The sequence below is a fragment of the Carcharhinus amblyrhynchos genome, chromosome 27 (assembly GCF_965287045.1).
Source record: "Carcharhinus amblyrhynchos chromosome 27, sCarAmb.v2.hapA, whole genome shotgun sequence".
NCBI classification, from domain to species: domain Eukaryota; kingdom Metazoa; phylum Chordata; class Chondrichthyes; order Carcharhiniformes; family Carcharhinidae; genus Carcharhinus; species Carcharhinus amblyrhynchos.
This window is the reverse complement of record NC_137350.1, coordinates 3,956,554-3,979,645: the sequence shown is the minus strand read 5'-3', so window position 1 is coordinate 3,979,645 and position 23,092 is coordinate 3,956,554. Positions and strand designations below refer to the sequence as shown.

At 47.2% G+C, this 23,092-nt stretch overlaps 1 protein-coding gene across 1 annotated transcript in view; it reads left to right on the top strand.

Annotated features, from left to right (window-relative positions):
- Positions 1 to 23,092, top strand: part of LOC145359285 (corticotropin-releasing factor receptor 1-like) — a 96,536-nt gene that overhangs the window by 6,820 nt on the left and 66,624 nt on the right. The window contains exons 2-6 of the mRNA XM_080213833.1: positions 7,518 to 7,635; positions 8,441 to 8,594; positions 13,698 to 13,758; positions 13,994 to 14,066; positions 21,564 to 21,649. Coding sequence (XP_080069959.1) covers positions 7,518 to 7,635; positions 8,441 to 8,594; positions 13,698 to 13,758; positions 13,994 to 14,066; positions 21,564 to 21,649 — 492 coding nt within the window. The remainder of the gene's footprint in view (positions 1 to 7,517; positions 7,636 to 8,440; positions 8,595 to 13,697; positions 13,759 to 13,993; positions 14,067 to 21,563; positions 21,650 to 23,092) is intronic.

The following is a 23,092-nucleotide window of genomic DNA, read 5'->3' as shown; positions in this document are numbered from 1 at the left end:
CTTACTGAAACTTTATCTGCTTGTGTGAAGAACGTTATCTCCAGATTCCAGCCGGGAGCACGGTGGCACACACAGTGCTGCCTCACAGTGCCGGGGACCCAGGTTTGGTCTACACTGAGGGCTGACTTCACTGTCACTTTAAAATCCCACTCATCATCTGATTTCAGAATCAGAACAACTGATGTGATCCAGTCACTGATTCCAAAGCCCAGAGATCAGATCATAGAATCATAGAACCCTACAGTGCAGAAAGAGGCCCTTCGGCCCATCGAGTCTGCACCAAACACAATCCCACCCAGGCCCTACCCCCATATCCCTACGCGTTATACTCACTAATCCCTCTAACCTACGCATCCCTAGACTCTAAGGGGCAATTTCTTAGCATGGCCAATCAACCTAACCCACACATCTTTGGACTGTGGGAGGAAACCGGAGTACCCGGAGGAAACCCATGCAGACACAAGGAGAATGTGCAAACTCCACACAGACAGTGACCCGAGCCGGGAATCGAACCCAGGACCCTGGAGGTGTGAAGCAGCAGTGCTAACCACTGTGCTACCGTGCCGCCCATCACCATGGACACTCCCTCTTACCGGAGGTTTATTAGGAGAATATTCAGGTTGATGACCAACCAGCCTGGCCAACATTATGAATGCATCTCTCACGGCCAACAAATCTCAGATTGAGACCCAAGCCAGGAACCTCTGGCTCAGAGATAAACCTCAGAGATCCACCAACCGTTTCAATTCAGCCTCCACCATCGGCCTAATAGTGTATCATACCAAATGTGCCTTTCGATCATAGAATCCCAAAAGGGCAGAAAGAGACCATTCAGCCCATTGACTCTTCACCAACCGCAATCCCAGCTAAGCCCTATTCCTGCAACACCATGCATTTACCCTGTTAATCCCCCTGACATTAGGGTCAATTTAGCACGGCCAATCAACATAACTCGCACATCTTTGGGCTGTGAGAGGAAACTGGAGCACCCAGAGGAGACACAGGGAGAATGTGTGAACTCCACACGGACAGTGACCCAAGGCCGGAATGGAACCTGGATCCCCAGGGCTGTGAGGCAGCAGTGCTAATCACTGTACCCGTGACACCACTCGTTGGACAAGCATCCAGCTTCAGCCATAATGTATCCTCGATACCCTTCATCTCTCCAAGGTTTCCTTGAAAGACATCTTTAACTGTTTCCAGAATGTCTTATAACCTCGTGTTTGTGTTTGCTAGCCTATTAACCATGCCCCAGCCCAATTTAAATTCTGTAACCAGGAGCGTTCTAATAGTGCTGGGCCTTTTATCACATATCGTGGCAATTCTGCACACTCGTCCCTTAACTGTCCCTTCACCAGTATATAACCCTGTATATATGCTCTGTATGCATTCGCAATGTGATCTTGGCAAGCTTTAATGGCGAGGTTTTTAATTTCTCCCTGTTTACTGGTTCAGATATCAAGGACACTGCTGTCTCTCTATCAACTTCCATTTTCACTGTTTTCATTTCCACTTTCGGTAGAACGAGAGACGACCAGCTTCATCCTGTACCGACGCAAAGTTCAGTCTGAACTCTTGTTTCTCTGGACTTGACTCCCTATCCTCTCCGTGGCTGGCAACATGGACCTTTTGTTTTGTCCTTCTAAGCTTCCGTTTGTTTCCCTCTCCCTGGGTTTATTTGCACCCAGCAATTCCGGGCAAGGTGACCAACGCGCTTGCAGTTGTGGCATTGGACTGCTCGTGTCCAGCAATTCGACTCTCTGTGACCTGTCCTGCCACACCAGTGACCTTCCACTGGCAGCACCAAACTCTGTGGGGCTTCTGCTACCTTGTGTACCCGGGGCACTGATACCCAACTGCACTGCTTCTCTGGCGGCTAGCTCCATGGGAGTTACGATCTCTGATGCAGGTTTAACTGTAAATTCTTTCAGCTAATAACTTCTGCCGGGTGGCATTGTGCCAGAGACCACAAAGCAGCCGGTCCATAAGGCATCCCAGAGTAGGTTTCTGTACTCACAGTGCTTTGTCAATCTGTTCAGAGCTGCCACAGATTGAGAAGTGGACTCCCCTTCAGGTTGGTGGTGTTTATAATGGTTGCAATGGTTCGGGGGGGCAGGTGATCTTTTAATACATTGCACGATATTTGGCCAATCATCTCAGGCAGTTTCTTAGGCTGTCACAGTGAAGATCTTGCTCCCTGTGGTGCTCAAGATCATAAGAACCAGGAGCAGGAGTCGGCCATCAGTCCCCTCGAGCCTGCTCCACCAATTAATAAGATCATGGCTGATCTTTTTGTGGACTCAGCTCCACTTACCCACCCGCTCACCATAACCCTTAATTCCTTTACTGTTCAAAAATCTATCTATCCTTGCCTTAAAAACATTCAATGAGGGAGCCTCAACTGGGCAGGGAATTCCACAGATTCACAACCCTTTGTGTGAAGAAGTTCCTCCTCAACTCAGTCCTAAACCTGCTCCCCCTTATTTTGAGGCCATGCCCCTAGTTCTAGTTTCACCTGCCAGTGGAAACAACCTCCCTGCTTCTACCTTATCGATTCCCTTCATAATCTTATATGTTTCTATAAGATCTCCCCTCATTCTTCTGAATTCCAATGAGTATAGCCCCAGTCTACTCAGTCTCTCCTCATAATCCAACCCTCTCAACTCTGGAATCAACCTAGTGAATCTCCTCTGCACCCCCTCCAGTGCCAGTATATCCTTTCTCAAGTAAGGAGACCAAAACTGTACACAGTACTCCAGGTGTGGCCTCACCAGAACCTTATACAGCTGCAACATAATCTCGCTGTTTTTAAACCCCATCCCTCTAATAATAAAGGACAAAATTCCATTTGCCTTTTTAATTACCTACTGCACCTGCAAACCAACTCCTTGAGATTCCTGCACAAGGACACCCGGGTCCCTCTGCACAGCAGCATGCTGCAATTTTTTACCATTTAAATAATCGTCCATTTTGCTGTTATTCCTACCAAAATGGATAATCTCACATTTACCAACATTGTACTCCATCTGCCAGACCCTCGCCCACTCACTTAGACTATCTATATCCCTTTGCAGACTTTCAGCATCCTCTGCACACTTCATTCTCTCTCATCTTAGTGTCATCTGCAAATTTTGACACACTGCACTTGGTCCCCAACTCCAAATCACCTGTGTAAATCATAAATAATTGCGGTCCCAACCCTGATCCCTGAGGCACACCACTAGCCACTGACCAGAAAAACACCCATTTATCCCCACTCTTGGCTTTCTGTTAGTTAAGAAATCCAGTACAGCCAGTCATCTTCCACATTATTAGCCCGTCTGAATCGCTCTAAGGCACCCAGCTCTCTGCCTCTTTGTGAAAGGGGGCTATGGCACTAGGCCTGGCCGCCATGTTTCACTGCTGCCAGGAATTTTACCCGCCATATAAACCTAGGCCTGAAATCTCCTGCTGCCATCACCAGCATCCGCCCACAGCCTGCCTTTCCCCAGCTCCCGCTTCCTCGATGACCGTGGTTAGCACCCCTTCCCCGATATCGACTGTAGCCCGGGACCCTCTGCAACCGTTCCAGCAACAATTTCAGTCAGCTCCCAGATAAGTACTACCTTCCCCCTGATCAAACTGATCAACAGCGGGCAGAACACTCCTGCCCATTCTTCACAGGGGTTTGCCAGGCTTCGGTTCCTTCCCAGCACCATTCTACAGAGTCCATGGTGACGCTCGATCCCTCCCCCCTTTGCCGGAATGAAACACCAGCAGAATGCATAGACCATTACGCAGCCTCGTTGCCAGTTGTCACGCACTTATCAACTCAGGTTTCCTAAAGAACTATAAGGTAGGCTTGGTAACTTGAACACCGGGAGTTCTTTATTGTCAGTGTGCGCAGTTCCATAGTCAGATTTAAGGCTGTACAACCAGGTCCCACAGTGCCAGCAGCTAATCCCCCCAAGGGGGTCACCTGACCCATGCTCTTAAAGGGGCAGCACGCACGCCAAACCCCAAAACACATATTACAAGCTCCACTTGAAATATTGGAAAGCACATCTTCAGGATGTCAATAGTCTGCACCATGATGGATCTTGTTGAAGAATGCTCTGCACTGTATCTCCCTTGAGAGGCACTTTATAGATCATAGAAACCCTACAGTGCAGAAAGAGGCCCTTCGGCCCATCGAGTCTGCACAGAACACAATCCCACCCAGGCCCTACCCCCATATCCCTACATTTTATACCCTCTAATCCCTCTATCCTACACATCCCTGGACACTAAGGGGCAATTTCTTAGCATGGCCAATCAACCTAACCTGCACATCTTTGGACTGTGGGAGGAAACTGGAGTACCCAGAGGGAACCCACGCAGACACGAGGAGAATGTGCAGACTCTACCCAGACAGTGACCTGAGCCGGGAATCGAACCCGGGTCCCTGGAGCTGTGAAGCAGCAGTACTAACCACTGTGCTACCTTTGAGGACGATGCATTGGTATCATGGGCCATGGAGTATCAGCCAAGTAGCTAGTCCTGTAAACACTGCATCTTTTGAATATCTGAGGCATTTGGATACCTGGCACAAATGTGCATGGAGTGAGGTTTATCTCTGAGCCAAAAGTTCCTGGCTTGGGTCTCAATCTGAGATTTGTTGGCTGTGAGAGATGCATTCATAATGTTGGCCAGGCTGGTTGGCCATCAACATGAATATTCTCCTAATAAACCTCCGGTAAGAGGGAGAGAGTGCCCTGGTCCAGCTCAACACAACAGCCTCCCCACAGGTAGGTCTTCACACCAACCACAGCTCATGCTAAATATTGCCCTCATTTTGAAAGACAGCGAGAGAGACTGCAGGGTTGATTACTAAGGTGATGCCTGGATTAAACTCTGAGGAAGGTAAAAGAAATGAAGATTGTGCTCTCTGGAATTGAGAAAGGCAGAGGGTGTTTTGATTGAACTGTCCAAGATAAAGAGAAGCTATAACCATTGGTGAGGATGAGGGAGAAAGAGTTTAAATATTTGTGCCAGAGTTTCAATGTGGTCCAGAAATGTTTTGAGCTCTCTTCCACAAATGTCAATCGATGTTTGACAAATTGTAAATTTACAAACCAACTTTGACACATCTCTATTATTCAAAGATATTAAAGATATTACCGTGGGCGGCACGGTAGCACAGTGGGTTAGCACTGCTGCTTCACAGCTCCAGGGTCCTGGGTTCGATTCTCGGCTCGGGTCACTGTCTGTGTGGAGTTTGCACATTCTCCTCGTGTCTGCGTGGGTTTCCTCCGGGTGCTCCGGTTTCCTCCCACTGTCCAAAGATGTGCGGATTAGGTTGATTGGCCATGCTAAGAAATTGCCCCTTAGTGTCCAGTGTAGCAGGGATTAGAGGGTATAATATGTAGGGATATGGGGATAGGGCCTGGGTGGGATTGTGTTCGGTGCAGACTCGATGGGCCGAAGGGTATCTTTCTGCACTGTAGGGATTCTATGATTCTATGATAAAGAATCTGGGGGAGAACCACGTAGGAGGATCATTCACAGATCAGCCATAATCTTCTGAAATGTTGGAATGGAGTGACTTCCTCCCATAACTTACACTCCAGAAGCTAAAGCTATTCACTTGTGTCTAAGTGTTTCACTGACAGGCACAAAGTAAATTGCAGGCACCCTGACAATTGGAAAAAATGGTAGTCCTGATGTGGAGATGCCGGCGTTGGACTGGGGTAGACACAGTAAGAAGTCTCACAACACCAGGTTAAAGCCCAACAGGTTTATTTAATAGTCAACACCACTAGCTTTTGGAGCGCTGCTCCTTCGCCAGGTGAGTGGGCACGCCCTGTTTGTGATCAGAACTCACCTGACAAAGGGGCAAAGCTCCGAAAGCTCGTGGCGTTTACTACCAAATAAACCTGTTGGACTTTAACCTGGTGCTGTGAGGCTTCTTACTGTAGTTGGAAAAAAGCCAGACAGCAGCTTTATTCGGAGTATTGTACATCAAGGGCACCATCTTACCAGCTCGCCACATGGTGGGGGTGTGAGTGGAAGGGGGTAGGGACGAGGGCGCATGGGGGCAGAACCGGCACTGGGAGCAGTTTGCAGTGGGTGACGGAGAACAACAACATGGTGGTGGTGGGGTGGGGAAGTTGGGGGGGGGGGGGGGGGCGGGTGGGTGGTGAAGGGACTGTGAAGGGTGGTTGGTCTGTGGACAGGCCGCAATAGGGGACCCACCAGGAGGATCCTGATATCCCGATGCTGGCAACCCCTGTTGCCATGGGTCAGGGGAGAGAGGGTTTATACTAACACCAATGATGGCGGGTGGGGTTAAGCTCTCCCCTCCCCCCAACTCGGGGGCAGTGATTGGCTTGGTGGGGGGGGCGGTGATAATTGGGAGCTGGGGGTGGGTTGGATGGGGGTGACTGACAGATTCCCAATGCACTGTGTAGACTTGTTCACAGTGCACTGGGAGATCAGGGCGCATACACAATAGCGCACCCTAACAGCCTGCAGCCGGCTTCCCAGCATGAATAGATTCTGTCCACTCCCTCTATTGGCAAAAATCACACTTAAACTCTTTTTTTTCTAACTGCTATATGATTTTGTCTGGGAGCTCACCCAAAAAAAAGGTGCGATTCTCTCCTATTTTCACACCCGTTCAGCACTTTTTGGTAAGGTCACACCTTGTGCCAAACAAGCAAGAAGATGGGAGAGAATAGTGTGGGGGTGGGGAGCGTCCTGTCCTCCTCCCATCCTCGCGTCATCCTCCTCCCCATCAGATCAATAGGTGCCTCCTCAAACACAGTGAGGATTGGCAGGTCAGAGACCCCACCTCCTGCTTTCACCTGCTCCCAGTGCTTATGGACCATCTTCACCTGTGGGGGCAGAAGTGGGGGCTTGAAAGCCCAATGTCTGGAAGGGCACAGGATGTTGGGCGTGGTTGAGTGGGGTGTGTCAGGTCTCTGTCTCAGGCTGTGACAGTGGGTGCCAGAGGGGTTGGAGGGAGGCGCTGCAGGGTAACACTTGGCTCGTTGCCCATCTGGGGTGGCGGGGGGGGAGAGGAGGAAAGAATGCCCCTCCTCTTTGCCCCAGAGTCCAACAGCCATTCCAGCTCTCCCTCCGTTTACATTGGGGCAGTCGCTCTCGGTTCCATCTTCCTGGTGTGACTGTCTGCATTGTCCATCATTAACACTCTGACGCAGCTCTCCGTTGTTAACGCTGTACAGCTCCAGTGGATTTGGGGGAGTCCAGAGGGTCCATCCACCAAAAATCCCAATAGGGCAATAAAAGAGTTCCTAAGTGCTGTCAAACTGTGAGTGGCGACTCACAGGAAGAACTGGCACCATTCACTTCCATTCTCCCTCTTGTTTGGCACTGAGAATTTTTTTTCATACGATTGCGCCCTGAGATTGATTATATCTGAATAAAGTGTCATAGATACAATGCTTGTGCTCAAACATACAGTCAGTGTGACTGTCCCTGGACACGCTGATGCAGAGTGACTGCACATTAATGTGTTCATGTCCTTTTATCCTCAGGAGTATCCGGTGTATCAGGAACATCATCCACTGGAACCTGATTTCCACCTTCATTCTTCGCAATGCCACTTGGTTCGGGCTACAGATGATTGACCCCAGAATTCATGCCAGTAATGAGGTTTGTGATGTCCACATTGCAGGGAGCCCACAGCAGCTGGAGAGTTCCCTCTGGGGCAGGGTTTGATCCAGTTATTACAAGATGTGCTGTGCCGTGACAGAATATCGGACAGGGGGCAGTGGGAAGGGACTGGAGTATTGGGAGAGGAATGGGGTGAGGGGGGGAGCTGAGTGGGAGCAGAAATGGAGATGATGGAAACAGTTGGGATGAGAAGGGGACGTCTGAGCAGATACATTGAGGGCATCGGTAACCTGAGATAAACATCGCTGTGGTTCAGGCTGATTGTGCATTACACAATGGGGGCATCACACAGCGAGTCTGTTGGTACAGTAGCACAGTGATTAACAGAGCTGTCTCACAGCGTTAGGGACCCAGGTTCGATTCCCAGCTTGGGTCACTGACTGTGTGGTGTTTGCACATTCTCCTCATGTCTGCGTGGGTTTCCTCCGGGTGCTCCGGTTTCCTCCCACAGTCTGAAAGACGTGCTGGTTAGGGTGCATTGGCTGTGCTAAATTCTCCACCAGTGTACCCAAACAGGCGCCGGAGTGTGGCGGCTAGGGGATTTTCACAGTAATTTCATTGCAGTGTTAATGTAAGCCGACTTGTGACACTAACAAATAAACATTAAACTTCAGGAACAGATATTCCTCCTGGAATGCACATGGAGATTGTTGCTAACTGGTTCCCTTTGAGGCCATTTAGTAACCAACATCTGTAGTTAGAATTAGTAACCAATAATTATTGATCAGTGGAGAAAGTTAGCAGCCAATGATTTTAATTGTTGTACATATCTCTTTGATTTCAGGTCTGGTGTCGATTGGTCACAGCTTTGTATAATTATTTTTGTGTGACGAATTTCTTCTGGATGTTTGGTGAGGGCTGTTACCTCCACACAGCGATCGTCCTGACTTACTCCACTGATAAACTGCGGAAATGGATGTTCCTCTGCATTGGCTGGTGTGAGTTTCCCAATTCCTCACTGTTCAAGCTTTGCATGTGGAGTTTTTAAACCCAGCTTGGTTCGATCAGAAATATTCTTGTGACTTCCTGAATGCTTTGATAAAAAAGTCAGGTCCCTGCAGATTTTTATTTTTGTTTCATTTCCGGGACGTACGCTTCACTGGCTGGACCAGTATTTGTTACCCATCCCAACAGACAGTGCCCCAAGCTGGGAATCGAACCTGGGTCCCAAGCGCTGTGAGGCAGCTCTGTTAACCTGGAGATGGTGCTGCAGAGCTTCCTTTTTGAGGTGTTGCGTCCCTGCGGTGTAGGTACACACACAGTGCTGTTAGGGAGGGAGTTCCAGGATTTTGACTCAGTGTCAGTGAAGGAATGGTGATTATGTTTCCAAGTCAGGATGGTGAGTGGGTTGGAAGGGAACCTCCAGCTGATGGTGTTCCCAGGTATCTATTACCCTTGGGAGCTGGTAGTATTTGTGGGTTTGGAAGGTTGGAACCTTGGAGACATCCTGCAGTGTATCTTAGGCATAGGGTCACAGAGATATACAGCAGGGAAAAAGACTTGTCAGCCCATTGTGTCAAAGACAAACCACCTAACCATTCTAATCCCATTTTCCAGGACTTAGCCCATTGCCTTGGCATCGCAAGTAAACATCTAAATACTTTTTCAATGATATGAGGGTCTCTGCCTCCACCACCCATTCGGGCACTGAGTTCCAGACTCCACCACCTTCAGTGTAAAGGTTTTCCCTCTAAATCTCCTGCCTTTTCCTTAAGCCCTCTAGTTATCGATCACTCCACTAAGGGGTAACCTTTATTTTTGTCTACTCTGTCTATGCTCCTCATAATTATATACATCTCAATCATGTCCTCCTCTGCGCCAAGGAAAACAAACTCAGTCTATCCAATCTCTCTCCCTAACTACAATTCTCCAGACCTGACAGCACCCTGGAAAATCTCCTCCGCACCCTTTCACATCCCTCCGCTAATGTGGATTCCAGAACCGCACTCAGTACTCTAGCTGTGGCCCAACCAATGTTTTATTTTGTTCCAGCACAACTTCCCTGCTCTTTGATTCTATGTAATTCTTGTAGATCATAGGGCTATCAGATATCGGAGCAGAATTAGGCCATTTGGCCCATCAGGTTTGCTTCGCCATTCAATCATGGCCGAAAAGTTTCTCGACCCCATTCTCCTGCCTTTTCCCCATATACTTTGATCCCCTTCCCAATCAAGAACTTGTCTATCTCTGAATTAAGTATACTCACTAACCTGGCCTCCACAACCTACTGTGGCAATGAATTCCACAGATTCACCACCTTCTGGCTGAAGAGGTTCCTCCTCATCGCAGTTTTAAAGGGCTGTCTGAAAGGGAATGTTAAATTCACCCTCTGTGTAACCAAAGAGGTACCAGTGTGTGCCGACTCGGGGATTCTCACAGTGACACAGTGTTAATGTAAGCCTACCTATGACCCTAACGAATAAATTTAAACTTAAAACTTTACTTTGAGAGCTGGGATCCTAGTTCCTCCTATTAATAGAAACTTCCATGTCCACTCGATCCAGGTCTTTCAGTGCTCTGTAAGTTTCAATGAGATGCCCCCCCCCCAGCTCACCCCCACATCCTTCTAAACTCCGTCAAGTGCAGACCCCGAGTCCTCAAACACTATTCATATGTCAAGGCTTCTGTTCCTGGGAACTTTCTCGTGAACCTCCTTCCCCAAGGCGGTAGACACAGCTGCTGTTCATCACTGGTGGAGGAAGCCAATATTTGTGCAGTGGGTATCAATCGAGTGGGCTGCTTTGTCCACAATGGTGTTGAGCTTCCTGAGTGTTATTGGAGCTGCACACATCTACGCAAGTGGAGGGTATTCCATCACACTCCTGATTTCTGCCTTCGAAACATCAAAACTAGAAGCAGGAGTTGGCCATTAAACCTTTCGAGATTGGTCCGCCATTCATTTTGATCATGGATGATCAAATTCAATATCCTTACTCTCCCCTTTCCTCCTGTATCTCTTGATCCCTTTAGCCCCAAGAGCTTTATCTAATTCCTTTTTGAAATCAGACAATGTTTTGGCCTCAACTACATTCTGTGGGAGTGAATTCCACACATTCATCACTCATTGGATGAAGAAATTTCTCTTCACCTTAGTTCTAAAAGGTTTACCCCTTATTCTCAAACTATATTCCCAAGTTCTGACCTCCCTCACCATAGAGGTACCAGGAAAAAGCTTTTCTCCCTCCTTAAACACATGTGGTACTTCAAAAACTAAGCACTTCCTCCAGATTCTGTAGACATTCTGCCTTTGTTTTACCTGCAATGAGAACGTCACCCAGGTAAATGGCCATCTGAGGTAAGCCTTGTAATATGTTCTCCATTGTTCTCTGGAAAATTTGATACCCCAAAAGGTAACCTTGTGTATTGACAGAGGCTCTTTCGAGTATTGATAGTGGAATATTTCTGTGAATCCTCATCCAGCTGTAACTGCAATTAAGCAGAAGTCATTGAGTCATAGAGGTTTACAGCATGGAAACAGGCTCTTTGGCCCAACTTGTCCATGCCACCCTTTTTTTCAACCATTCAGCTCATCCCAATTGCCCACATTTGGCCCCTATCCCTCTATACCTACCCTAACCATGTAACTGTCTAAATGCTTTTTAAAAGACAAAATTGTACCCGCCTCTACTACTATCTCTGGCAGCTTGTTCCAGACACTCACCACCCTCTGTGTGAAAAAATTGCCCCTCAGGGCCCTTCTGTATCTCTCTCCTCTCACCTTAAACCTCTAGTTTTAGACTCCTCTACCTTTGGGAAAAGATATTGACTATCAAGCTGATCAATGCTGCTCATTATTTTATAGACTTCTATAAGATCACCCCTAGGTCTCCTACACTCCAGGGAAAACAGTCCCAGTCTATCCAGCCTCTCCTTATAACTCAAACCATCAAATCCCGGCAGCACCCTCGTAAATCTTTGCTACACTTTTTTCTAGTTTAATAATATCCTTTCTACAATAGGGTGATCAGAACTGTACACAATGTTCCAAGTGTGGCCTTACCAATGTCTTGCACAACTTCAACAAGACATCCCAACTCCTGTATTCCATGCTCTGACCGATGAAACAAGCATGCCAAATCCACCTGTGACTCCACTTTCAAGGAGCTATGAGCCTGTACTCTTAGATCTTTTTGTTCTATAAATCTCTCCAACATCTTACCATTAACTGAGTAAGTCCTGCCCTGGTTTGATCTACTAAAATGCATCACCATTGGGAACATTCTTTCTGAATCTACCCTGTCTAACCCTGTTACAATATTAAAAAATTCTATGAGATCCCCTCTCATCTCTTAAACAGTGAATATAATCCTAACCGACTTAATGTCTCCTCATATGACAGAACTACCATCCTAGGAAGCAGCCTGATTCGCTGTACTCCGTTCTGTAGCAAGGACATCCTTCCTCAGATAAGGACACCAAAACTGCACACAATCCTCCAGGTGTGGCCTCACCAACGTTCTATACAATCGCAATAAAACATCCCTATCCCTATACACAAGTCATCTCACTATTAATGCCAATATATCATTTGTCTTCTTTACTGCCTGCTGTACCCACACCCTTACTTTCTGCAACCATTTATATAGATGATCTGGAGGAGGGAACCGAGTGTAGGGTGTCGAAATTTGCTGATCACACCAAGATTGGGGGAAAGGCAAATTGTGCGGAGGGTGTGGAGAGTCTGCAGAAGGATCTAGATAGGCTGGGCGAATGGGCCAGGAAATGGCAAATGGAATTTAATGTTGGCAAGTGTGAGGTGGTCCACTTTGGTAGGAATAATGGTAGGAAGGACTATTACTTACGTGGCGAAAAACTGCAGCAGGCGACGGTGCAGAGGGACCTCGGGGTCCTTGTGCATGAGTCGCAAAAACCCAGCTTGCAGGTGCAGCAGGTGGTCAGGAAGGCGAATGGGATGCTGGCCTTCATAGCGAGGGGGATTGAATATAAAAGTAGGGAGGTCTTGCTGCAGCTGTATAGGGCATTGGTGAGGCCGCAGCTGGAGTACTGTGTGCAGTTTTGGGCGCCGCACCTGCGCAAGGATATTTTGGCCCTGGAGGGAGTGCAGAGGAGGTTTACTAGGCTGATACCGGAGTTGAGGGGATTGAGCTATGAGGAGAGGCTGAATAAACTAGGCTTGTACTCGTTAGAGTTTAGAAGAATGAGGGGAGATCTCATTGAGACATATAAGATGATGAATGGGATGGATAGGATAGAGGTGGAGTGACTCTTCCCGCTTAAAAAAGACAGTAGGACTAGGGGGCACAGCCTCAAGATAAAGGGGAGGCGGTTTAGAACGGAGTTGAGGAGGAACTTCTTCACTCAAAGGGTGGTGAATCTCTGGAATTCTCTGCCCGTTGAAGTGGTGGAGGCTGCCTCGCTAAATATTTTTAAGAAGCGGGTTGATGGGTTTTTGATAAGAGAGGGGATTAAGGGTTATGGGGAGAGGGCGGGAAAGTGGAACTGAGCCACAACAGATCAGCCATGATCTTATTGAATGGCGGGGCAGGCTCGAAGGGCTAGATGGCCTACTCCTGCTCCTATTTCTTATGTTCTTATGTTCTTATGTCTCACTGAGAATCCACCTCTCTCAATTTACACCCATTCAAGTAATCTGTCTTCCTATTATTGCTACCAAAGCGGATAACCTCACATTGATCCACATTATACTGCATTTGCCATGCAGATACCCACACACTCAGCCTGTCCAAATCACACTGAAACACCTCTGCATCCTCCTCACAGCTCACCCTCCCTCCCAACTTTGTATCATCTGCAAATTTGGAAACAATATATTTAGTTTCCTCTTCCAAATCATTAATATATAATGTGAACAGTTGGGGTCCCAGCACAGATCCCTGCGGAATCCCACAAGTCACAACTGCTAATCAGAAAAGACCCATTTATGCCAACTCTCAGCTTCCTGTCTGCTAACCAGATTTATGCATTATTGTGAGTCAGTGACCACAGTAAAGAATACCCCAGCTGAAGTGATGGTGTGGTATGGTGTCAGTGTGATCTTGTTCTGTGATTTATATTGGCAGGTATCCCACTCCCCATCATCACGGCATGGTCAATTGGGAAGCTATACTATGAAAATGAGCAGTAAGTTCCTCTCTGTATTCGATGATTTTTTTTGCTGTGATTTTATTAAATGAATGATATCAGCTGCAATGTTCACACCCCACTTTTCATGGATAGCACGCGTACAGGTTTCAAAATGTTGGAGTTACGAGGTTAGCTGGGGGTCAGTTAGTGGGGGAAAGTTACCAGAGAGCAGTCAAGGGATTTGTGTATAGTTTGGTTCACTTGTGAAATGATTTATTTGATTGACCAACAGGTGCTGGTTTGGTAAGAGGTCAGGAAAGTACATTGACTACATCTACCAAGCCCCGGTGATCCTCGTGTTACTGGTAAGTGTATTTCCATTGAGAAATATAACATTGGAGGAGACCATTCAGGCCATCCAGTCTGTTCCTTCATTCATTATGATCATGGCTGATCATCCAACTCAATCCAACTGTTCCCACTTTCCCCCATAGCCTTTGATTCCTTTCACCCCTAAGAGTTGTATCTAATTCCTAACATAAAGGATAAAATTTTCCCAAATCGTATCAGGCGGGACAAAAAAATTCGCGGAATGTTCAAAGGTCCGTTGACCTCAGACGGGAATTTCCGGCTTTGGGGCGAGAATAGCTGGAAAATCCCACCACGAGGCACTCCAATCTCACGATGCACTGGGAGACCCACCCTCCACAGACATCGGACCCCCAGGAAGGGGGGAGTGCCCTCCATCAGCAGTGGCATGTTCTCCCCCACCCGCACCGGGGCATCAAGGCCCTCCCAATGGGTCCCCTAGCTGACCCCGACATGCCCACCCCATCACGACTCCAGGCATGCCCTCCTCCCCTTCCCTCCAGCATGATACCTTCATGATCCACCCCTGCATGATACGTCTGCATGACCTACCTGCACAGCTCTCTACGTGCTCCCCCCTCCTTCATTGCCCCACCCAGGTCCACCCCACTGGCACTGCTCATGGCATATCAGTGGTGCCTAATGTCTGCTGCTGGGGTGTCCAGTGGACACGGCCTGATGGGCACTGTGGGCCATATTCCTGACCATCTGTGGGCTTCAATGGTCTCCGAGCCCCAGGTGTGACCAGCTCACTAGGTGTGCGCTAGTGTAGACCGGTAGTGATTTGTGCTGGTGTGCTGCCTCACCAGACAGGCGGGAAGCATACAAGCCAAATGATACTGAAATCCAGTCAGTCACGTGCTAATAAACATTGCACCCTTTCAGGGTGTCCTGGGTGTTTGCAAAGGGGCTGGGGACATTGGAAACTGGGCATGAATATGATTCTGAGCTTTGTGTACTATTTTCTCAGCTCTTCACATTGATTATCCTGTATAATTTCAGCAAGACATCCCTGTTCCTGTACTCAAATCCTCTTGCTATGAAGGCCACCATCGCATTTGACTTTTTTGCTGCACGCTTCCCTTCAAAGATGGGTGTACGAGGACACCCAGGTCTCATTGCACCTTCCCCTCTCCTAATTCATGGTCATCCTGGTAGTAATCTACCCTCCTGCTTTTGCTACCAAATCTCAGATTTGTCCAAATTATGCTTCACCTGCCATTCATTTGCCCACTCACTCGCTCACTCACTTGTCCAAATCATACTGAAGCATCTCTGCATCCTCCTCACAGCTCACTCTCCCAGCCAGCTTTGTGTCACCTGCAAAATTTGGAGACATTGCATATCATTCCCTTATTGAAGTCATTAGTATATATATTGAATAGTTGGGGTCCCAGCTCCAATCCTTGTGATATCCCACTTGTCACTGCCTACCATTTGAAATAAAAGACTTGTTCATTCCTACTCTTTGTTTCTTCCCCTCTGCCAATCAGTTTTCTATCCATCTCAATACACTTCCCCCAATCCCATGCACTTTGATTTTACATGCTAATCTCTTATACAAACAAAGAACAAAGAACAACACAGCACTGGAAACAGGCCCTTCGGCCCAACGAGCCCACGCCACCATTTCAACATTGTGAGTCCCCTCTTCCACCCATGACCCTTGTCTGCACTTATGGCACTCCACATTGGAAACCAGATTGAGGGGAGACTAATTTAGGGACAATTTGTTACACCAATCAGCCTAAGAGCACGTTTTTTGGGGTGTGGGATGAAACCGGAGCACCCAGAGAAAACCCACGCAAGCACGGGGAGAATGTGCAAACTCCCGCAGACACCGGCCCAAATCCATGTATCTGCACAGCAATCAGCGATAGTCACTGAGCTGTCGTGGTGCCCATCAGCTTGTCCAGTTTAAGCGTACACTAACAACGTGAAGCACTAGGCAACTCTCGAAACATCCAAGAGCAGCCCTCGCACGACCCATTGCATGTATGCCCCTTGTTGGACAACAAGGCAGACTGAATCACCTGTGGATTAAAAGAGAAAAACATCAATAACATGCACATCTTATGCAAACATTCAAGGGAATCCGCAGAAGCTCGAAAGTAAAACAAGTGAGCCAGAAAATATGTTGGAAGGTCCATAGGAATCAGTTGATTTCCAGGGACGTCCCAAGGCTCTTGATCCTCATTTAAAACAGTCTCCTATATTCCTCCATCCCTATTCCGCTCATGTGCCTATCTAAGTATCTCTTAAACAACTCCAGTGTGCTTTGTCAAAATCTTTCCGAAAGTTCAAATGAACCACATCCATCGGCTCCCCCTCATCAACTCTACTATTACATTCTCAAAGAACGCCAGTGGGTTTGTTAAACATCATAAACCCTTTCATAAATCCACACTGACCCTGTCCAATCCTGCCACTATTTTCCAAGTGCTCTGCTATAAAATCTCTGATAATGGATTCTAAAATCTTCCCTGTGACTGACATTAGACTGACTGGTCTATAATTCTGTTTTCTCTCTACTTTCCTGTTTAAATAGTGGTGTGAAACTGGTGAATTATTCCCTGTTTTCATTCCTTTTTAAAATAGCGGGGTTACATTAGCTACCCTCCAACCTGCAGGAACTGTTCCAGAGTCCATAGAATCTTGGAAGATGATCACCAATACATCCATTATTTCTCAGGCCACTTCCTGAAATACTCCAGGATGCGGATTTATCGGCCTTCAGTTCCATCAGTATCTCCTGCTCCATTTCCCTACCGATACTGATCTCCTTCAGTTCCTCTCTCTCACTAAACCCTGTGTTCCACAACATTTCTGATACATTATTTATACCTCCCTTTGTGAAGACAGAAGTAAAGTATGTATTGAGTTGGTCAGTCATTTCTCTGTTCCCCATCATAAATTCCCCTGTTTCTCACTAAGGGACCTACATTTGTCTTCTTCTATCCATTTCTCTTCATATACCAATAGAAACTTTACCGTTCCAAGGCTTACTCTCGTACTCTATTTTCCCTTTATTAATCAATTCCTTGATCTTCCTTTGCTGAATTCTGAACTGTTCCTGATCCTCAGATCTGTAGGTTTTTTTTCTGGCTAATTTGTATGTGTTTTCTTTGGATCTAATGCTATCTTTAATTTCCTTTGTAAGCTATGGTTTGGTCACCTTTTACTTTTGTGCCAGAGAGGAATGAACAATTGTTGCAGTTCACCCACGTGCTCTTTGAATGTTTGTCATTGCCTATTCACTGTCATCCATTTAAGTTTCCCAATCTATCAGAGCCAACTCATAAGAACATAAGAAATAGGAGCAGGAGTCGGCCATCTAACCCTTCGAGCCTGCCCCGCCATTCAATAAGATCGTGGCTGATCTGAAGTGGATCAGTTCCACTTTCCCACTCTCTCCCCATAGCCCTTAATTCCCTTGTCTATCAGAAACCTATCTACCCGTGACTTAAATATATTCAGCGAGGCAGCCTCCACCACTTCAACGGGCAGAGAATTCCAGAGATTCACCACCCTTTGAGTGAAGAAGTTCCTCCTCAACTCCGTTCTAAACTTCCCCCCCCCCCTCATTTGCCCCCTCATGCCTCATATCCTCATAGTTTCCTTCATTAAGATTCAGAACCCTAGTTTTAGAATGAACCATGTTACTCTCCACCTAGATGGTGAATTCTATCATGTTATGGTCACTAATCTCCAAGGGGTCTCATATAACTGGATTACCAATGATTCCTTTCTCATTACACAATACCCAGCCTCCGATGGCCTGTTCTCCAGTTGGTTCCTCAGTGTATTGGCCCAAAAAACCATCCTGTATACACTCCAGGAATTCCTCCTCTATAGTACTGTTACTAATCTATATGTAGATTAAAGTCACCCATAATTAGTTAATAATTTATAAGGGTCATGGGTGGAGGGGGGGGACTGGTAATTTTAAAATGGCGGCGCGGGCTCGTTGGGCCGAAGGGCCTGTTTCCCGGGCTGTTTTTGTTCTTTATAATTACAGATGCTCCTTTATCAAACACATCTTTAACTTTGTGTCTAATGCCATTCCCAACATCACCATTACAGCTGGGGGGGTTTAATACAAGCTCCATGGATGTTTTTTGCCCCGTACCATCTTTCAGCACTATCCATACAGCCTCCACATTATTAGAGCTAATATCCTTCCTCAATATTGTATTAATTTCCTCTTTAACCATCAATGCAATTCCACTGCCTTTTTCTTCTTGCCTGTCCTTCCTAAATACTGAATATTCCTTGTGATAGCGTGGTCCCTTTAAGGGGGGGTGGGGCGATCCCTGAGGGCCATGTGATGGGGCTTGGCCCTGTGGAGAAGCAGCTTGGGAAACTTAGCCAATCAGGTGCACACGTCCTGCGTCGTAGAGGAATCTGAGTTAGAGCTAGGGAGCAGGAGACTAATCATGTGTTCAGTTCTCTAGACCATCGCTTGTACATATAAAAATATTGTTGGTAATAATCCCTTTTATAACCTGAAGCCACAACAAATGTCCTTTGAAGTTATTACACTGAAGTCCAGGCCTGAGGCGTTCCAGTCAGGTGACCCTGACCTATATAAGAAATCCAAACGCAATCTACAGAGATCCATCAAAGATGCCAAAGGACAACACAGGACCAAGCTGGAGACCCAGGCTAGACACACAAACACCCACCAATTATGGCAAGGTCTACAAGACATAACAGGTTATAGGGTAGCACAGTGGTTAGCACTGCTGCTTCACAGTTCCACGGTCCTGGGTTCGATTCTCGGCTCAGGTCACTGTCTGTGTGGAGTTTGCACATTCTCCTCGTGTCTGCGTGGGTTTCCTCCAGGTACTCCGGTTTCCTCCCACAGTCCAAAGATGTGCAAGTTAGACTGATTGGCCGTGCTAAGAAATTGCCGCTTAGTGTCCAGGATAGTGTAGGTTAGAGGGATTAGTGGGGTATAATATGTAGGGATATGGAGATAGGGTCTGGGTGGGATTGTGTTCAGTGCAGACTCGATGGGCTGAAGGGTCTCTTTCTGCACTGGAGGGTTTAAAAGAAAAAAAAAGAAGAAGAAAAGGCAAAGGCATGCAGAATCGCCAGCAACAATGCACCCCTCCCCAATGAGCTCAAGGCATTCTATGCCCGTTTTGATGAGAGGTCAGTGAGGGGATGCCCTCCGTCCTGGAAGCCTCAGCTGAACCAGTTTCCGAGGTCATCATCGCAGCTAAAAGACCAACTTTCTTGAAAGTCAATACACTGAAAGCGACTCTACTTTCTCAGGAATACACAAGCAATTATAGTTTCAAATTTGATTACAAGTAATTATCATATACTAATCAAGGTATAGGAGTTATATGTATCCACATAGAGAATATTTTCCCTAGAGTATAGGAGGCTTAGCAGATGATCCAATAGAGGTGTATAAAATAATAAGAAGCATAGATACATTAGATAGTCTATCTTTTCCCAAAGGTAAGGAAGTCTAAAACTGGAGGGCGTAGGTTTAAGGTGAGAGGGGAGAGATACAAAAGGGCCCTGAGGGGCAATTTTTTCACACAGAGGGTGCTGAGTGTCTGGAGTGAGCTGCCAGAGGCAGTAGTAGAGGCGGGTACAATATTGTCTTTTAAAAAGCATTTAGATAATGACATGGGTAGGATGGGTATGGAGGGGTATGGGCCAAATGTGGGCAATTGGGATTAGTTTAATAGTAAAAACTGGGTGGCATGGACAAGTTGGGCTGAAGGGCCTGTTTCTGTGCTGTAAACCTCTATGGCATGACCCGGTTGTGCTTAAGCTACCTTCAACTTTTGTTTATGAGTGCTGCCCCTAATGCCCCCTCTCCTCATTATCCATGGAGCTTGCAATCTACTGCCTACCAATGTCTGAGTATCTGACTGGTATCGAATCATAGAACCATACAATTCTACAGTGCAGAGGGAGGCCATTTGGCCCATTGAGTCTGCACTGACCACAATCCCACTCAGGTCTTATCCCCAAAATCCCATCATTTACCCAAGCTAGTCTCCCTGACACTAAAGGGCAATTTAGCATGGCCAATCCACCTAACCCGCACATCTTTGGATTGTGGGAGGAAACCGGAGCACCCGGGGGAAACCCACGCAGACACGGGGAGAATGTGCAAACTCCACACAGACAGTGACCTGAGCCGGGAATCGCGCACGGGTCCCTGGCGCTGTGAGGCAGCAGTGCTAACTGCTGTGCTACTGTGCCACCCATGGTGGTACAGTGGTTAGCGCTGCTGCCTCACAGTGTTGCCTGCTTCTAAGAGAGGGTGTGATGTGATGCCAGTGCAGGTGGAAGACCTTCCTGTGAATCCAGGGGTTGGTGGTGGTGCTCAGGGTTGCTGACAGTGCCTGTGTCTGCAGGGGGAGGACAAAATATCGGAAAATTCAATCAGTATAATCACTGAGCACACTGGGCAGTACCACAGAGAGTGGCTAAATACTGCCATCTGTATTGGAGCTTTAATGGGGCTTTCTGGTTGTGACAATCCTGTTTCCGATGAGAGGAATCTGTCGTGTGCCCTGCGCCCAATGTACACGCATCTGTGACCAGCACTCTAACTCTCCTCGGAGACCCCTGCCTCACCATGACCAGAGGAACGAGCTGGCTGGGGACCCTCCAGTTGCAGTGAATGACTTCCGTGTCCGGTGAGGATGTAAAAGGCTTGGAGCCTCAGCACCCTGTCTACAATGATAAGGTTTCTCTCCTCCTACCAGGGGGAATGGAAAGCCCCATTTGTGCTCTATCTCCCTGAAGGTCCATTCCAGTCTCCCCCCCTCCCCCACCGCGGCCACTTAGTGGGCGGTTTCACTAATCTTGGCAGGGATTGGATTTTGCATTCATCTTTCGCCACTCTGAATTCGGGCAGCAGAGTGTAAAATTCAGGCCTTGATGTTAAATGTTTCCTTTTATAATATTCCTGAATCCTTGAGATATTTCACTCTGTTAAAGCTGCTAAATAACTGCAAATAGGAATTCTCCGCCAATCATTGTGGCAATTTCCTCCGTCTTGCTCTCATTCCCTCTTGGGACATTTAATACGTTTGAGACATAATTTTCATTCCTTAGTATCTGCTGAGCTCTGCTGCAAGTGGCTTTTAATCAGTGTTGCGTTTTGGCTGGTTGGAGAATATTTATCAAGCTGTGCTCAGTAAGATAGAGTGAGTCCTTTGGCAAACTAAAAGCTTTCACTGCTACATTATTTAAAAGACAGGTAAATGGATGGGAAAGGTTTAGAGGGATATGGGCCAAACGCAGGCAAATTGGACAGGTTCATTTTAAGAATGCTGGTGGGCTGAAGGGCCTGTTTTCATGCTCTCTCGATGACCCTGTTTGTGGGTTTGTTGAAGAACGCTTGTGGATTGCATTGGATAATATGAACTGGGATTTGAATCCAGAAACACAGTTTATCCACCCATCGACATATAATGCTCCTCATTTAAAGATCTTTGTTTCTTTTTCCTTCTCAGATTAATTTCATCTTTCTTTTTAACATTGTGAGGATATTGATGACAAAACTACGAGCGTCCACAACTTCAGAAACCATGCAGTACAGGTAAATGGGAAACAGCCAACTGTACACGTGTGTGTGTGTGTGTGTGTGTGTGTGTATATGTGCGTGCATGTGTGTGTGTGTGTGTGCGTGTATATGTGCATACATGTGTGTGTGTATGTGCGTGCATGTGTGTGTGCATGCATGTGTGTGTGTATGTGCGTGCATGTGTGTGTGCGTGTGTGTGTGTGCGTGTATATGTGCATACATGTGTGTGTGTATGTGCGTGCATGTGTGTGTGTACATGTGTGTGTATGTGTGTGTGTACGTGTGTGTGTACGTGTGTGTGTATGTGTGTGTGTACGTGTGTGTGTACGTGTGTGTGGATGTGTGTGTGTACATGTGTGTATGTGTGTGTGCCTGAGACCAAGAGAGGGGTCATTGGTCCTGGAGAAACATAAAATAGGAAAAGGTGCCCTTCAGTATAAGACCTGACCCCCTCCTCCTGCCTCACACTACCTATCAGGCCCCCTCCCCCGACATCACCCCGCCCCCTCACTCAGCCCTCCTCCTCCTCCTCAGACTCTCCACAGGCCATCCCCTCCTTAGACACCCACGCAGTCCCCTTACCCCTCCGACCTCTACTCAGCCTTGTCAAAAGCCCCATTCAGTATTCCTCCCATCAGATCTCCCCCAGAGCCCTTATTTCCACTCTCCCCTAACCCCCTCCTCCCCCCCCCCCCAGTCAGACCTTAGCCATCCTTCCCCCACGGAGAGCTTTCCGCTTCAGACTGCCTCCCTCCTTAGAAACCCCACTTAGCTTCCCTTCAGGCCATGTGCTTTGGCAGTGCCAGTGGTGCATTGCCTCTGGCATCCTAACTTTGGCACCTGACCTGGTACTTTAAACCTTAATGGGGCTCAAGGAGATAGGACAAGCGGCCATTTGTTTTGTTTATTTACATTTCCCTTCATGCTTGAATGTATCTCAAGTACCTACATTGTTCCTAACCGCAATATTGACTCTGAGCTTGATTGACAGCTGTGGTTTCTTCAAAGGGAATAATTGGTTTAACTTCCTCTTTTGTAAACCAATGGTTCCTTTTAAAGAAATCAGAGCTGCCAATGCACTTAGCGGCATTGTAAACATCTCAGTTTGGAAAAAATGGAGGTACTTGAGATACATTCAAGCAGGTGGTGATGGGGTGGGGTGGAGGAGGCCTCTCTTTGGTGAGGGAATGATAGCATTCCCCTGGTCAATGGGGCAAGGGGGCAACATTTCATTTTTTTGCAGGAGGGGGCTAATCTCCAAGCGGAGAGATCGAGGCACTCATTTTAAACAGCGCCCTAATCTCTGAAAAGTGGGGTTGGCCGGCAGGTTCCACGAGGTGGATTCATTTGCATCTTTCGGGGGGGTTAAACAGATGTTGCCAGCAGCAGCAGGAAACACTCGAGTTTTTCTGCCACTTAGCTTGAAAATTGGTGAATTCTCCGTATTAGATCCTGAGT